General features: G+C 51.2%; 1 protein-coding gene and 2 pseudogenes across 2 annotated transcripts; 1 reads left to right on the top strand and 2 right to left on the bottom strand.

The window, feature by feature from the left end:
* Positions 1–2,657: 2,657 nt before the first annotated feature.
* LOC103345410 (uncharacterized protein CXorf49 homolog) lies at positions 2,658–5,910 on the bottom strand. 2 transcript variants are annotated; one of them, XM_008249477.3, is made up of 7 exons: positions 5,763–5,910; positions 4,776–5,414; positions 4,163–4,319; positions 3,862–3,935; positions 3,564–3,609; positions 2,965–3,006; positions 2,658–2,849 (listed from the first exon to the last, which is right to left on the bottom strand). In XM_008249477.3, exons 1-6 carry the CDS (start codon positions 5,784–5,786, stop codon positions 2,966–2,968), a joined length of 981 nt encoding a protein of 326 aa, XP_008247699.2. In that variant the 5' UTR covers positions 5,787–5,910; the 3' UTR covers positions 2,658–2,849; position 2,965. The 2 variants fall into 2 exon arrangements, with proteins under 2 accessions (XP_008247699.2, XP_008247700.2); XM_008249478.3 differs by having other exon boundaries at positions 2,658–2,762.
* Positions 5,911–9,850: 3,940 nt separating this feature from the next.
* On the bottom strand, positions 9,851–10,655 carry LOC138847573 (actin, cytoplasmic 1-like; annotated as a pseudogene).
* A 924-nt stretch (positions 10,656–11,579) lies between these two features.
* LOC138847587 (DDB1- and CUL4-associated factor 6-like) lies at positions 11,580–14,197 on the top strand (annotated as a pseudogene).
* The last annotated feature ends 2,625 nt before the right edge of the window (positions 14,198–16,822 follow it).

The raw sequence follows: 16,822 nt of genomic DNA, 5'->3' as shown, positions 1-16,822 counted from the left end.
CCACCTTCTAAAACAAATAGCAGTAATAGTGAATAAGGAACAACACGGACACTCGAGTTGCAAAAAATACTATTTTGACGGCTGTTTCCATGTCTTGGCTGTTGTGAACAAGGCTGAGACAAATGTGGGGCTGCTGTATCTTTCCAAGGTGGCAACTTCTTTTCCTTTGGTAGAGTGATTGCTTCCTTATATAGCAATTCTAAGGTTAATTTCTTTAGAGCTCTCCATACCAATTTCCACAATGACCGCACCAATCCCCATTCCCACCAACAGTGTATAGGAGTTCCCTTTTCTCCACACCCTTGCCAGCATTTGTTAAAAAAAAAACACTCTAAATGGATGCACGTTGTTCTATGTGAGTTATTCCTCAATAAAACTGATCAAACTGTTGCCTCCTGCAAGACCTTGGAAGGCAGACGTGCTGTCCAGTACTGAAGTGCCCTGTTGGAAATGACCACAGTGCTGGGGAAGCGCTAGCAGTTTCTTGTCACTTTGGGAAAGAGGACCACAGGCTTGAGCTAGCAGTCCACAGGCAGATCTGCCGAATGAGAGCAATGCCTTATCATTTGGGCCTTTTCAGGTTGAGAAAGCCAATCACTTCTGAAGCTGCAATTCCAGCAACTTTTTTAAATTTTATTTTCCGTTTTCTTTTTGAATGGCAGAGTGACAGCGAGAGGAAGGGAGGGAGGGAGGGTGAGCGAGAGGGAGAGCAAGAACGAGAGAGAGAGAGAGAGAGAGAGAGAGAGACTGACTTTCATCCATTGGTTCACTCTCCAAACGCCCACAACATCCAGGGCTTGGCGAGGACAAAGCCAAGAGCCCAGGAACTCCATCTGGGCCTTTCACCTGGGTGGTGGGAGCCAAGTACTTGAGCCATCATCTGTTGCCTTCTAAGGGTGTGCACCAGCTGGAAGCTAAGCTGAGCTGGGACTTGAACCAGGCTCCCCGATCTAGGATGCAAGTGACCCAAGCTGTACCCCAATCACCGTGCCAAACTCTTGCTCCAATGTCCGTAATTTGTAAAGGCAGTTTGGAATCAGCCTCCTGAGAAAGATACTGACTACAGTGGCCGAGCAAACAGCTTCAGAGTGTTGTTTTCCCATTTAAGCTCACTGCTTGAGAAAGCCTCCAGATGGGTGCCATTCATTGTCAGAGAGGGGCCCAGGCCAGCAAAGACAAGAGAAAGCAAAAAGATGAGAGATTTCAAGCTTAAAACCAAGTGTAAAGATGAGCGACTTCAAGACTAAAAACGGACCGGAAGCCAAACAATCTGCAGAGCCACATAAACTGCAAGCTAAGTCTGCCAAAGCCAACAAGCGTTCCAACACACCCCCACAGGGGCCCCTAAACTGGCACCAGTAAGTAGCATGCTGCTGCCCACACCACGCAGCCTCTCTACTGCTGACTTCAGGCGTGGTGTATGGCAGGGGGCGGATGGATAAGGACAGAGTCCCAGATGGCAAAGCCAGTGGCTACAGAGCACGCTGTGAGGATGAGTCTTTCCCAGAGGACAGGTCCAGGGGCCCCCTGCCGCCCCACTGCTGGGGCTGGTGCTCAGAGGGAATCAGTCTGCTGCTGTGGACCAGAGACTGCAGTGTATTTCCCATTCCTCCCTCTGATCACCTTCAGATTGCACTGGAGAAGCTAGCCTCTGCTTGTCCCTTCTAGATACACAACTCTTTCAGGTTTTAACCGTGCCTTCACCATCCCACTAGAGACGTAACCGCAGCCTTGTCATTGCATGCCATCAGGTGCGCCCAGGGCCAGCGTCCTGGGCATGTGACCTCTGCATGGGTCCCTGATCTCAGAAGGCCCCCACACTCTGTCCGGCGCTCTGCTGTCACCACTTGAAATTCCTGTTCACTTTGTATTTGAACTCGTGTTATGTCAGTGAAGTCCAACGGAGCAATGTGCAGGCAGGCCGACGGGGCAGGAGGCAGCATGTGTGCTGGGCATGGGGCAGACACAGCGGGCTGGGAGGACCTCGGCAGATATCTAGTATGGTGGCAATCACAGCTGGGGCACAGAGGAAAGAAACCCCTGACTCTGCGACCATACATTTCTGCCTCTGGAAAACTTCCCTCATGTCGGCCTGCAGTCACCAAGAGATTCATGTCTCCCGTTCGATCCACAAACCGCTGTGCTGTGACTCCTGCCTCCCCTCTTCTACGGAAACTGAGGGAGGAAGGAGAAGCGGCAAGTGAGGGTGAAACAGGAAATGAGGACCACACACAGGTTCTGGCTGAGCTGTCCACACACATGGAAAAGAGTCCCCGTCCCCAAGTGATACCAGTGGAAGCCGAGTCCAGGAGAAGCAGACCTGGGGTAGAGGAAAGACAAGCTCAAGTGTCCTGTATAATCACTGTTGGGGAAAGACAGACTACCTTCAAGCCAGGGGAGATGGAGGAGGACCAGGGCAAAGAACCCTTGTAGAGTTCAGGAAGGGGGCAGAGTGTTACTGCTAATGGTGTGTGTGTGTGTGTGTGTGTGTGTGTGTGTGTGTTGCAGGGTAAGCAGTGGGGGATGGGAGCTCTGAGAAAGAGAAGACATGAAAAGAACAACATAGTGCAAATAAAGGCAGGGTGATGGGTCCCTAGACCTTGGTCACCGTGGCCAGCTGAATGCAGGGCTCCCTGACAGAGAAGAGGCAGACCACAAACTCTGAGAAGTACTTTAATGAGAAGTGGCAATGAACTGGGGGACAAAAGCCAAACTGAACCTTGGGAAAGACAGGAAACCCTGGCAGAGCAGCACAGCAGAGCCTACCAATGAAACACAAGTAGAAGGGGGTACTGGTGTGGTGTAGACCCTGGCTCAAAAGGTACCAGCAGCTTCTGCAGACGGGGAGACTGTATGCAACCAACCAAGGAAAGCAGAGTCAGGCAGTAGCCGCCAGTGGGTGGCAGCCCTCAGGCCTCCCAGACGGCTCTGACCATGAAAGGGCGTGGGATGGGGCCCACTCACCTCAATGCATCTGAGACTTGTCATCAAGGCACTCTTTGGCCGCTGCAACAGACAGAGGCACAACTAGACTCTCCAGGTGCAGGGAGGTGGGAACCCTTCCCTCACCCTGTGGGACAGGACTGACTCAGCCACCCCAATACCCCGTTCAAACCTGGCAGTCCCCAGCCCTGAGAATGACCCACTCACTCAAGTTAAAGAGAGACAAGTTTTCCAAATTGGAACATAGTGCTCGAGTAGTTCTGAGACTCTGGTGAGGAACAGAATCATCCAGAATCTGATAAAACATGTACACTGCCTGTCAAGCAGCAGTTAAAGAGAAAATACATGCCGAGTCTCCAAACGGGCTAAAACATGATTCCCGGACTTCCTGGCGAAGCGTACATGTGGTTCAAAGGACGTTATTTCTATGTGGGTGGGGATGGAAGGATGGACGTATAGACAGCCAGGTAAATGAGCACAAGGTTCCAGGGCCAGGTCTGCCAGAGTCTCCATCCCACAAGAATGGTGGTCCCAAGTGGCCCCCTACATCCTCAGCCCAGCCCCACGCTGCCCCAGCCCGTGCACTAAGACACCTGGTCTTCCCTTGCTACCCAGCCTACCAAGTTCATCTTTCAGTCTGTTGACTTCCCTCTGCAGCACATGACACTAGCCCAGCAGACAGGGGAGAAAGCAACATGGTCAGTATGCTCTTACCTCCTCCCTCTCCTTCTCTCCTCACGCGCCTCTGGCCCTTACTGCCAAGCACCCACCCCCACCCCATCCCAAAGCCCAGCGGCTAAACCGGAAAGGGGCCATCCGTCGGGAAGGAGGTGCTCTCTCTTCTGGAGGGTGGGCGGTGGGAGGGGAATGAGCTTAACCGGGACACAGACCCCGCTGCTTAGGCCTAGAGAGCATTACTTGAGGGCAGGATTGCACTGCAGGCGCTGGCTGCCTCCTTCTCTGTCGCAGATGATGAGCTGGCCCATGGTCGTCTGAAAGAGAGCACACAATGTGGCTCCCTGGGCCGAGGAGAGAGGCAGAAAGGGCTCTCTGGTCCAGCCTTCCCGGCGCCCTGGCTTAAGGCCAGCCCTGCCACCCTGCATCATTTCTCACAGAGGTGTCTGAGCAGGAGGAGCAGTTTGGGTGTAAGGTGAGGACTTGGAGTGATGGAGCCAGTTCCCCCTCCACAGCCCCCTCCATTTCAGGCAAATCTTCTCACCTGTCGGTGGGGGCACCCTGGCGTTGACATCTCCCTGGGCCATAGCCAGGAGCTGTGCGTTTCCTGGAACTCGAGAGCTCTTGGTCTTGGAGTCTCCCTTGCTCCCTACTCCATGACATGCAGACAGGCGAGACGGCCTTGACCTGCTTGCTGGAAACTAAAACAGAAATTTCTGGCTGGCTGCTTGTGTGTGTGCGTGTGTGCACGTGTGCGTGTGCGTGTGCATGTGTGTGTGTCGGGGCTGGGGTGAAGCAGGGTATAGAGACGGGACGCAAAAGCCTAATCTCTGCAGCACTTTCTCCCGGGGTTGCCAAGGGCCACTTCAGGGCAAACAGCAGGAGTTAGGAACACCCAACCGTGAAGGGGTTGACCAGTGCCCCTTCCTTGTTAGGGCCCCCTCCCCCGCCCCTCTGCCAGGAAGAGGCCGACATCAAGTAAAGAGCTGAGAGGAGTGCCTGGCACCTCGGAAGCATTTGATCCTCTTAAAATGGCATCAGAGGACAGAGGAGCGGGGGTGGGGCGTGGGGGTGGGGAGATGTGTGTGTTGGGAACACGTGTGGGGCAGAGGAAACCACTGGAGGAGAGATGGGGAGGATGAGGGTGCCCTACTCACTTGGCCCTTTGGGGCCGGCTGGCTGAAGCGGTCGGCATCTTCTTGGGCCACCAGTTCAGGCTCCTTTGTCCTGCTGGCCGCAGGCTTCTTCCCGGTATGGTGCCTGGGCTGTTTGGGGCCCCAGGGGGCCACGGCATTTTTCTCAGCTCTCCCAAGTGCTGGAAGGCCGGAGACCAGAGGGTAAGCTCCCAGTCCTGGGGGAAATTCGGAGAGATAGGCCTGGGCTTTCCTCCCCAGGACAAGTCTGGGGACACTGCCAGCCACGCCCTTCTTTTCCGGGGAGGCCTTGCTCGGAGAGGCCTGGGCCACGCGGCTGGACTTGCCGCCTCTCTTCCCGCTGACCGACTCCACCGTCTTCTTTGCCGGCGGCTTGTGGGGAGCAGAGATTCTGAGCTCCCCAAGCAAGGGAACAGAGGCTGGGAGAGCACCTGGCTCCCCAAGGACGTCCCGCGTGGCGGCGTCTCCGGGGTCCTCCGGGCCGCTGGACTTGGCAGGGCTTCCTTCCCTGGGGACAACCTCCCCAGCCGGCAGCGGCAGCGGCAGCGGCAGCGGCAGCGGCAGCGGCGCCTTCGGGGTCTCCTCTGAGGGCAGGTTGGAAGGCTCTAGGTCTGACGGCCGCTGGCTGGCTGGAGCGGGCTCCTGGGGACCCACAGCGGGATTTCAGGCGCCTCTCCGGTTCCTGCCCTTCCCCAGACCCGCCCAGGGGCGAAGGAAGGAGGTGGCAATGCCCGGGGGGAGGGGGGCCCACCCAGGCCACTTGCCCTGCCCTCCTGAGGCAGCCCCGCCCAACCTCTCACCCAGGCCGCCCTCATCTCTGCCATCCCGAGGGGGCGTCCTCAGCCAGGCCGCTGTTGCCCGCGCCCCACGGCCTCCACGGAACACCTTGGCCCCTCGACGCCCGTCAGAAGCCCTCACCGGGGCCGCCGCTCTTCGCGACCACCGCCCTCCCGGTGACGCCGACCCAGAGCCCCGCACCCCGGCACTCACCTCATCCCCAGCCGAGGAGCTCATGTCTCCAGAAGCACAGCGAAGCTCGCGGGAGAGAGGGAGCGATCCTCACCCGCACAGTCGTCGAAGCCGGTCTGAGGCGCACGGCAGAGCGCACGGGCTCTGCGGCCCGCCAATCAGCGCTCGCCTCGTAGCCGCCCTTTGAGGGGGCGACCAGTGAGCGCGCAGCGAGCGAGCGCCGTGACCTGGGGGCCCGCCGTGGGAGGGGCCGAATTCCAGATTCCGAGCCGGCGGCCCCGCCCGCCAGCTGCCCGAGCTCGGGCCTGGGGCTCTGCAGTGCGGAAGGGGCTGCCCAGGCTGAGCGCCGTGGCTGTGACCCGTAGGAGGCATGCTGCGGCCCGCGAGAGGGAGCGGTCGATGCGCGGCTGACCACCCGGGCCGAAGAGCAGAGCGCGCTTCCCTGTCAGCAGGGGCGAGCACGGGGTTCTGTGCAGGCCGGCCTAGGAAGTACCTTCGGCTTGGCGAACTCCCTAGGCCGTGGAGGCGGGAAAGGCACCCCGTGCTACAAGTCAACGAGTGCTCGTGGCCACTACAGCTCTGCCTGCTGGCCGGACTGGAACTGCGGATCCAGGTCTGCACCACGCCCCAGCGAACTCAGAGGAGAGGGAATTCCTGTGCTCACCATCAGCGATCTGCAGATGCAAGCCAAAACCTCGAGCCACTTGCAGAAGTGGCTCACGGCAGAGCCTTCCACAGTGTTCATGCCACTGGCATGAAAACACACATCTGCTTTGATGCAAACAAAACCTGGGAGATTCATGCCAATATAAGGGGTGTCTTCCAGAACTTCCTGGAAAGTGTGTGATATGGAAAACTGTGTGGATTTCAAAAGGGTCCCCCCCCCCCCAAAAAAAGCTTATCTTTTAATTTTGCTCTCTACAAAAACGATTTATCTATGTATTTGAATGGCAGAGAGTTACAGAGATGGAGAAAGAGAGAGAGGAACTCGACTGCACCAGGCGCTCTTGTTTGATGGCTAGTGTCCAGGGTGGAGTTCCTGATCCTGGGCTTCAGTGTAGCCCCGCCTGGGCTGTTGCAGGCATTTGGAAGTGAACCAGGGGTTAGAAGATAGCTCCTTGTCATATGGATAGGATGAAGTGTCAAAGAGACCATATAAATAGCATCACGTGCCTGGTAATAATAATAGACAGAATTAAAAAGGAGGGAATGTCCAACATGGGAAGCAGTTCACACAGCAGACTCATAGAATGACAATCGCTTTAAGTAACACTCTGACCTCAGAATCGGCCCTTAAGGCATTCTGGTCTGGGTGGAAATCCCAGGGGAGCATTTCAGGCAAGGTAAGGAAAGACACTGTGGCAAAAAACGTTCTACATGAAGGACCTCCGTGGGTGAGACTTTAGTTAGTGGAAAGTGTAGGCAGCCTTTGGACAAATCAAGGCCAGTCTTGGCTTGTGGATTTCTTGGGATAAGAAAGTCACATACTCCCATCCTGAAGGAGGATGATAATCAAGAACGCTCTGTTAAAATTATCTGTGCCACCGGAGGCCCCGATAAGTTGCTTACGTATGTTGTTATCTTTTGTGCTTCTTTGTGCTTCTTTGTGCTGGTTATGTATAAATACCACCGAGACATTGGAATAAATGAGCCTTGATCAGCCTTGTTGTCTTGGCTCCATTCTCTGCGATCGCTTGCCTCTCTTTTAGGTCCCTCTCCCTCCCTCGGGTTCCGTTCGACTGGTGCGGCTGACCCGCACAGAAAGAAGCGGCCACCAAAGAAGGATGTACTTTGCTCTGAAGGGAGGAGAGAACTTCCACTTCAATTATGGCCTTATCCAAATACTGATGGAGTCTGTGGTCACAAAAGGCTTCCATAGCCTTGGCAGCTCATTGCAAGAGCCTTGGGTGATTGCTAACAATTAAATCAGAGTGTTATTGTTAAATTAACAACAAGAGTCACTGTGCACTTACTCCCCATGTAGGACCTCTGTCCTTAATGAGTTGTACCATGAGAATTAACTGCAAAACTTGTTCTCAAGCAGTATTTTCTACATTGTGTGAGTGTGTGAGTGTGTGAGTGTGAGTGTGTGTGTGTGTGTGTGCAAACTGTTGAAATCTTTACTTAGTATAGAGTTGCTCTTTTGTACATAAAGATTTTTATAGAAAACTTGTATTTAGTAACTATAAATTTTGAAAGTACAACTTTTGGATTACAGCAGTTCCTCCCCCCATAACCACCCTCCCACCCGCAAACCATCCCATCTCCTACTCCCTCTCCCACCCCATTCTTAAGATTCATCTTCAATTAACTTTTTTTTTTTGACAGGCAGAGTGGATAGTGAGAGAGAGAGAGAGAGAGAGAGAGAGAAAGGTCTTCCTTTTGCTGTTGTTCACCCTCCAATGGCCGCCACGGCTGGCGCACTGCGGCCGGTGCACTGCCCTGATCCGAAGGCAGGAGCCAGGTGCTTCTCCTGGTCTCCCATGGGGTACAGGGCCCAAGCACTTGGGCCATCCTCCACTGCCTTCCCGGGCCACAGCAGAGAGCTGGCCTGGAAGAGGGGCAACCGGGAAAGAATCCAGCACCCCGACCGGGACTAGAACCCGGTGTGCCGGCGCCGCAAGGCGGAGGATTAGCCTATTGAGCTGCGGCGCCGGCCTTCAATTAACTTTAAACACATAAAGATAATTAACTTTATATACCTAAGGATAACTAAAGATGAATCTTAATGAAGAATGGAATGGGCGAGGGAGTAGGTGGTAGGACGGGAATGGGGGTGGGAGGGTAGGTATGGGGAGGAACCACTATATTCCTAAAGTCGTAGCTATGAAAATTGTATTCGTTAAATATAAACTTTAAAATAAAAAAGCAGATAGCTCTTTCTCCTTCCCTCTCTCCCTTCATCCCTCCCTCCCTCCCCCCTCCCTCTCTGTCACTCTGCCTTTCAAATGAAGAAAAATAAACAAACAGTGTAGCAGCACAAGGTTATGAGGAAACTGGTGTCTGGCACAGTGCTGGTGGGCATGTAAATTGGGACAGCCACTTGGCAGGGTTAGGTGGCGGGACCTGTGGATAGCAAGCCGTTTGCTTCCTTAAGCTCTTGTCCTTCTTCTGAACACTGCAAATATTATCCATCGCATATGAACTGACTCCCGAGGCCTGTAGAAAGCAAACTGCAAAACAAGGTATGGAAGAGGCTACCGTTTGTAAATTGAACCCTGTGTCTGAACTGTGTACTGTTATTGGTGTCTCTGGATGAGGAAAAAGGTACAGAGGGGGTCAGCAACTTGCCCAGAGACCTGGAGCTTGTCAGTGTCTGCAGCAGGACTGAAACAAGGTGGCCTGGGCTCAGGGCTCAGGGTCAGGGCCCAGGGCCCAGGGCCCAGGGCCTTGCTTTGTTTGCTGTGTTTGTTGGATTGTTTGCCTGCAGCACGCATTTCTCCTGACAGGAGGGCTGCTGGGGCCTCATGTTCTTACTTAACAGTAGCAAACCAAACTTTGTGGTCACGTCTCAAAGAATTGAGATTGGTGTACAGAAACCTTACATAACTTAAGAGGATGAATGCATTTACAGGTGTACCTGAAAGCCGTTTCCAACTCAAGGCAGGTGCAACCTGGCAGGAAAAGTGAGTAGGAAAGGACACTGGGTCCCAAGGCTGGGACACCCGCCCCTCTCCTCTGTCAAGACCAGCGAGACAGAAAGAATAGCTGGTTCAGCAACTCTTGCCAGCCTCTGAGGAATCCTGGACTGTCAGCTCTGCCGCATTAATACCCTGCACAGATCTGCAGACTGTGGTCAGGCAGACACACCAAGGCGCACCTGGACTTCTCACCTCAGCCACGTAGTGACCGAGCCACACAGCCTAAGGTTTACATCAAACGTGTGTACAGGGCATTGAACATACACCAAGGGAACAGTGAGTGAACTTGAATACAAAGTAAAAAAAAAAAATCAGCAACAAGTTCTACAATCCAGTGTTGATATCAGATACAAGCTTCAAGGACACCTTTCTTTTCAAAGGCTTATTCCAGCTTCACTTTTGCCAGGGAAAATGTATCCTTCTGGATCAGCTCATGCTGCAAATGCTACCCACCTGCTCACAGTCTTTTTAGAAGCATTTGTGTTGGACGATGGAGGGGCCCTGCTCATCATACTCCCGCTCAGTGATCCACATCTGCTGGAAGGTGGACAAGGAGGCCAGGACGGAACCGCCCATCCACACGGAGTACTTTCCGCTCAGGGGGTTCGATGATCTGCGAGGACAGGGAGGGAGCGGCTCTAGTCAATGCTGCCTTCATGGCAATGCCCCCACCCACTGCGCCATGCTCTGGTGACAGGCCACCCACACACCTTGACCTTCATGGTGCTGGGTGCCGGGGCAGTGATCTCCATCTGCATCCTGTTGGCGATGCCTGCGTCCTTGGTGGGGCCACCAGACAACACAGCGTTGCTGTACAGGTCCTTGGGGGATATCGATATCACATTTTGTGATGGACTTGAAGGTGGTCTTGTGGTTGCCGCGGGACTCCATGCCCAGGAAAGAGGGCTGGAAGAGCGCCCTGGGAAAGCAGAATCCTTGGGCATTGATGGGGATCACGTGGCTGGCCAACGGGCAGCTTGCTCTTCTCACGGGGGCAGGAGGAGGACGTGGCTGCAGCCATCTCCCACTCCGTGTCCAGGGCGACGTAGCACAGTTTCTCCTTGAGGTCGGGCACGATTTCCCACTGGGCCTTGGTGGTGAAGCTGTAGCCACATTCTGTGAAGATTCATGAGGTAGTCAGTCAGGTCCTGGCCAGCCAGGGGAGGGCGTACCCCATGTGGATGGGCACCATGTGGACAACTCTGTCGTCAGAGTCCATGATGATGACAGGGCCTTGCTTTGCACAGAAAGAATTCAAACTGTAAATGTCCATTCCCTCTATGGACAGCAGATGCACTCCCAGGTCTCTCTCCTGAGGAAACACTGGTGCATGGTGTCTGTAAGGACTCACGCCCTGGGGTGTTAATGGTAGGAAACAACAGGAAATATCTATGTTTCCAACAGTAAGGGAATGGGCAAATGCCACACAGACTATTCCTCCAGCAAATTACAATGCAGCAGCGAAAAGGAATGGATGAGGCTGTGTTAACCCAAATTTCAAGGGCATTGCAATGAGCGTAGAAAGCAAACTGCAAAGCAAGATATAGGATAGGCTACGATGCGCACATTAAAGCCCTCCCTCCAAAGCATCCTGTAGCTTCTTTGTGGATGCGTATGCCAGGCTACAAATTGCTCACACACACACACTTGCACACATGCACATAAACACACACCCACACACATATGTACACAAACACAACTGTGCTTCGAGGCTGATCTCTGGGTGTTCTATAGGAGTAGTCTGAGGAGAAGAGTATGAAGTGAGTTCCAGCCCAGGCGGGGCCGGTCTTTGGGGGCTGAGGCGCCGAGGCCGCCATCTAACTCGCTGCGCCCACAAGCCCTGGCCCGCGGATGGTACCAGAAGAAGAGAATTTATCCAGAGATCAAAACCTGAAGCAACTCTAAATGTGCCTGATGGCTGTGTTAATACAATCTGTTGGAATGGCACTGGAGAATGTATTTTATCTGGCTCAAATGACACCAAGTTAGTAATTAGTAATCCTTATAGCAGAAAGGTTTTGACAATTGGTTCAGGGCATCAAGCAAATATATTTAGTGCAAAGTTCTCACCATGTACGGATGATAAGCAGATTGTATCCTGCTCTGGAGATGGAGTAGTATTTTATACCAATGTTGAGCAAGATGTGGAAAGTAATAGTGCCAATTCACGCGCCATTCTGGAACTACTTATGAGATTATGACTGTACCAAATGACCCTTACACTTTTCTACCTTGTGATGAAGACGGAACAGTTGGGTGGTTTGATGCACACATCAAAACTAGCTGCACAAAAGAAGATTGCAAAGATGACATTTTGATTGACTGTCGCCGTGCTGCCACATCCATAGCTCTTCATTCACCAATACCATATTATCTTGCTCTAGGTTGTTCTGATATTGACTGTCGCCGTGCTGCCACATCCATAGCTCTTCATTCACCAATACCGTATTACCTTGCTCTAGGTTGTTCTGATAACTCAGTATGAAGACATGATCGCCGAATGCTGGGCACAAGAGTTACAGCGAATTATGCAGTGCGAGGAGTCACTGGAATGGTTGCCTGTTTTATTCCTTCCCATCTTAATAATAAATCCTGCAGAGTGACACCTCTGTGTTACAGTGAAGATGGCCAAGAGATTCTCGTTAGTTACTCTTCAGATTACCTATACCTTTTTGACCCAAAAGATGACACAGCACGAGAATGTAAGACTCCTTCTGCAGAAGAGAGAAGAGTTCCGACAGCCACCAGTTAAGCGTTTGAGGCTTCTTGGTGATTGGTCAGATACTGGACCCAGAGCAAGGCCTGAGAGTGAATGAGAATGAGATGGAGAACAAAGTCCCAGTGGTGTCACTGATGCAGAGAATGTCTGATATGTTATCAAGATGGCTTGAGAAGCAAATGAAGTTGCACAGAGTAATAGAGGACGAGGAAGATCTTGACCCAGACGTGGAAGGAGTCAGTCAGATGTTTCAACTGTTCCTACTGGCCCATCAAGTCCGGATTTGGAAGTGGGTGAAACTGCAATGGATGTAAATACTCCTTCTCATCAATTACCTTAACCTTCTATGACTTCTACAGTATCAGCTCCAGCCCATTTGACCTTATCTTCCACAGAAAGCCCTCATTCTACTTCTTTGTTATCATCTCCAGACAGCGAACAGAGACTGGCTGCTGAGGCATCTGGGCACCATACACATCATCAGTCTGGTCCCCCGAAGTCATGGGTTGCTGACTCCTGCTCAGAGTGACAGCACCCTGTAGAGTCTGCTGGTGCTGGCCCCCTACCACAGAGCCCCACAGGAGCATGGAGGCAGCCTAGAGAGGGTCAGATTCTCCTTCTGTGGTTAACAGCTCGGATCCATGTCCCTTGACAAGCAACAGGATAACAATAATGAAAAACTGAGCCCCAATCCAGGGACAGGTGAAGCAGCTTTAAGTTTGCCCTACAGCACAGAAGAAACAACCACAAGCACAGTAAGACTGAACTTTACAGATGAATGGAGCAGTACAGCCTCAAGTTCTAGAGGAAATGGGAGCCATTGCAAATCCGCGGGTCAAAAGAATCACTGGTCCCACAGAGCTCTGTACCACCACCAGAAGGAGATAATGAAACAGGTTTTGAAGAATCATCAGAGCGTGTGACAAAATGTCAAGAAGGCACTAAAGGACTTGATGTACCTTTCCCCTCCTTCCATTATCCCTGCGCCCCCCCCCCCACATCCTCCCTTTTGTGGAGAGCCTTGGTGCCTAAGCAGACCTTCTCAACTCCTTGCATTGCAAATGGAAAAACAGATAAACTACACAGGGCAGCTATGAAACAGATGAGAGGGAAATTCCCAGAGACTTCAAAGAGCCCCCTACTCTTCTGCCAGCTGCCTTCTACACCTCTCCCCAATTCCCTCCTAACGGGATGAAACCTGAGTCCCAAATGCACCCAGCACAGTCTCTTCACAGGAACAGACTCTTGCCAACCTCTGTGCTTCCAGTACAGCAACCTGTCTCTGTTGAGGTCGGTCTCCATCTCCTTTTTCTCTCTCCTTTCTCGGGGTACAAAAGACCAGAGCCCCACACTATTCCAGACCTAACAGGCACACATCTGCAGAAAACCTAGATTGGAACAGTACAGATACAGCACAATCAGATGTACTTGCAACTGAGCCACTGGGTTCCAACTCGGGAGAAAGGAATAACTTCAATCTTGGTAGCTTTTGTGAGGTTCCAGAAGAATCCTCTTTGTCCAAAAAGGCAAGGAACCAGAAACTTCAGATCGGACTAGCACTGAGAGTACTTCCAATCCAAATTCACCAATCCTGAGCCTCAGGCCCAAACAGAAGCCATCGAGCCGTCAGCTCATGAGGAAACATCAGCCAGGGATGCTGCTCTTCAGGACACAGATGATAGTGATAATGATCCCAGGTGCAAGGTATCCAGCAGGACCTGGTGATAGACGCTCTGCAGTTGCCCGCATTCAGCAGTTCTTCAGGTGGGGAAAAGAAAGAACATTAGAAGGCCACTGGTAATGGTGGTTTATAAAGGCCGTCGCAACTCCAGGACAATGGTCTAGCCTCATGCGGCATAGATTATGACATAAAGATCTGGTCACCACCAGAAGAGTTAAGGATTTCTAACCGAAAGCTTGCTGATGAAGTTATAACTCGAAACAAACTCATGCTGGAAGAGACTAGAAATACCATTACAGTTCCAGCCTCTATCATGTTGCAGGTGTTGGCTTCACTGAATCGTATTGGAGCTCACCAGTTGGAAGGTGACATGTCAGATGGCTCTGGCCAGGAGAATGAGAACGAGGATAAGTAATAAGCACCTCTCTTGGCAAGCACTTAGATGTTCTGAAATTTGTATAAGGCAATTTATTATATGTTTTTTCTTTACAGAACTTTAGTGCATTTTTTGGGAGTTTTTCCCCTTTTTGGGGATAACCTGACATTGGTTTGGAATGAATGTGTGGATGAATTTGGGAGAGTGCATAAGACAAAACAAGCAAAATGTTTTTAAAACCTTTTCCGTGTATGAGGAGTGCTAGAAAATACAAAGTGCAATACTTCCCCAAACCTTCGGTTGTGGGAACTTGGATCAACATTGAAGAGTAATTTTCATTATAGTGAAAATGTTGGTTCAAATACTATTCTACACTTGCCAAAAAAAAAATGTGCTTCAAGATGGTTATGGAAAAATGGAATTGGGAATCACTACCTGAACTTAGAATCATGATTACTGGAGACAGGAAAGTGTGGCAGAGGGGTAGGAGGAGGTGCGGTGGCAGGTAGCAAACCACAGTGATGACTAGCGGTCATGCTCATGAATTATATGCTGTATAAGAACCCAAGGAGAGGAGCTGGGAGAAAGGTGGGGAAGTGGGGGTGCTGATTGCCTGCTGTGGATAAATGTTGCACTGTGCACCGTAAAGATGTACAAATCTCAAGTACAAAACACCAATTTCCCAGAATAAACTTTTAAGAAGTTAGCTTTAGAGGAAGCTGTTTGAAGGAGACAGAAATTCTCTGTACTCTTTGTGACTCTTTTGTAAGTCTAAAATCATTTCACAAGAAAAAGTCAAACATGGAAAAGGTCTGAAAAGTCCTAAAAGACTGGACATAAATTGTGTCTGATTCAAGAAGCCAATAAAACATCTACAGGATAAACATTAAAAAAGTACAAAGGAAATAGATAAGAGCAGATGTTGATGAGTTAGAAAGCAAAAAATTAAGAGAGATGCTCTTCAAAATACGTTCGTTGACAAGCAAACGGGGTGAGCTAGAACCCTCGAGCAATATTGTGGCCAAGTGAGTAGGCCATGCTCATCTTTCCCTCTCCTTCCGTCTTGGCTGCCATCCACTGCCTGAGCTCTCTGATCTGTATCTGGTGCATGGCAGCCTAGCACAAAGATTTCCTGGTCTTTCTTGCCACTAGGATTGATCCTAAGATTAACTTCGTGTCAATGGGCTGTAAGCAGGGGGCTTTTGTTTAGGAAATAGGAACTCTTTATATTCTAAAATCTAGCTACTCACTTGGTCAGTTTTATGCATAGCAAATATCTTCTTTCAGATTGTGGCTTGCTTTTTTAAAAATAGATTTATTTATTTATTTATTCAAAAGGCAGATATAGAGATAGAGAGCTATCAATCTTCTATCTATTGTACCTGTTTTAGTCCTCAAATGGCCACAGTGGGGGGGGGGGAGAGGGAGAGAGCGAGAGCGAGAGAGCGAGTGAGAGAGAGAGAGAGAGAAAGCTATCTTCCATCTGTTGCTTCATTCCAGAAATGGTCACAGTGGCCAGGGAGGGGTCGAGTCAAAGCCAGGAGCCATGAACTCCATCTAGGTCTTCCACGTGTGTGGCAGGGGTCCAAGTACTTGAGCCATCACCTGCTGCCTACCAGGATACACACTAGCAGACAGCTGGAATTGGGAGCAGAGCTGAGACTCAAATCCAGGCACTGGGATATGGGATGTAGGTGCTCCAAGCAGTATATTCATCACTAGGCCAAACACCTGCCCTGTTTTTTAGCATTTTTCAGTGCAAAATAGAGAATATATTGTTCTCTGACTACAACCCCTGCTATTTTAGTTGTCGCATCTCGTTACTCTGCTTCTGGCTGTTCTTTGTCTTCATCAACATACGTTTTAAGAGTTGGGAACACAATTGCTGCCCAAGATTGACCTGACCGTGTGTCTTGTCCATCTTGCTTGTAAGCTGTGCTACGCAGGTGGCGCCCCATTGGAAATCCAGGAGCCCAGATCTAACATGGGTGCCTTGCGCCCCATTGCTTGCTCTCTCCACCACCTACACCCACACAGTCCAAACAGACTGTCTGGATAGAGGCAGCTTCTCGCTGTCGAACATGACACATTTCTGAAAATGCTTGCAATCCAAACGTCCAGAAACTTAAGGATAGATGCGGGAGTTGCGAGGAGGGTATTTATTGTCTAGCAGCAACCCAGCACACAATTGAAAGGGCCCACACTAACCCGGGGCCCAGTGCTGAAGGTACCTACCAGCCAGAGCCACCAGATGTGGGTTCGAGTATACACTTGGAGTTTTCTTTTCTCAGCACTCCCATCTACACCGGGGGTGAAGTTGCCAGCTCCCTTGCCGACATCTTTGCCCTCTATGGTGAACTGCAACATTTCCCCTAGTTCTTAATCCTCCATTTCAGCCACGCCCTCAGCCTCTTGACTTTGGTGTTCCTCCCTCTAGTGACAGAATACATCTCCATGCCCCACTGATACTTGTGTTGAGCTAGACTCTCCCTACTTTAGCTCATCAAATACCGACAAAAGTAACAACCTGCTAATTTGACCCTGGGCCTTGGGAGACATCCTGACCACCCCCTTGCACTTTTGTCTTCATCACGAACATAGTATGTGCTCCCTCCAGATCACCTTCTGGCCCCAGAAGAGAGACCGAGTAGGGCCATCCTAGCT

Source organism: Oryctolagus cuniculus, chromosome X (genome assembly GCF_964237555.1).
Source record: "Oryctolagus cuniculus chromosome X, mOryCun1.1, whole genome shotgun sequence".
NCBI lineage: Eukaryota > Metazoa > Chordata > Mammalia > Lagomorpha > Leporidae > Oryctolagus > Oryctolagus cuniculus.
Note: the sequence above shows the minus strand (reverse complement) of the source record. Positions and strands in the feature narration are given on the sequence as shown.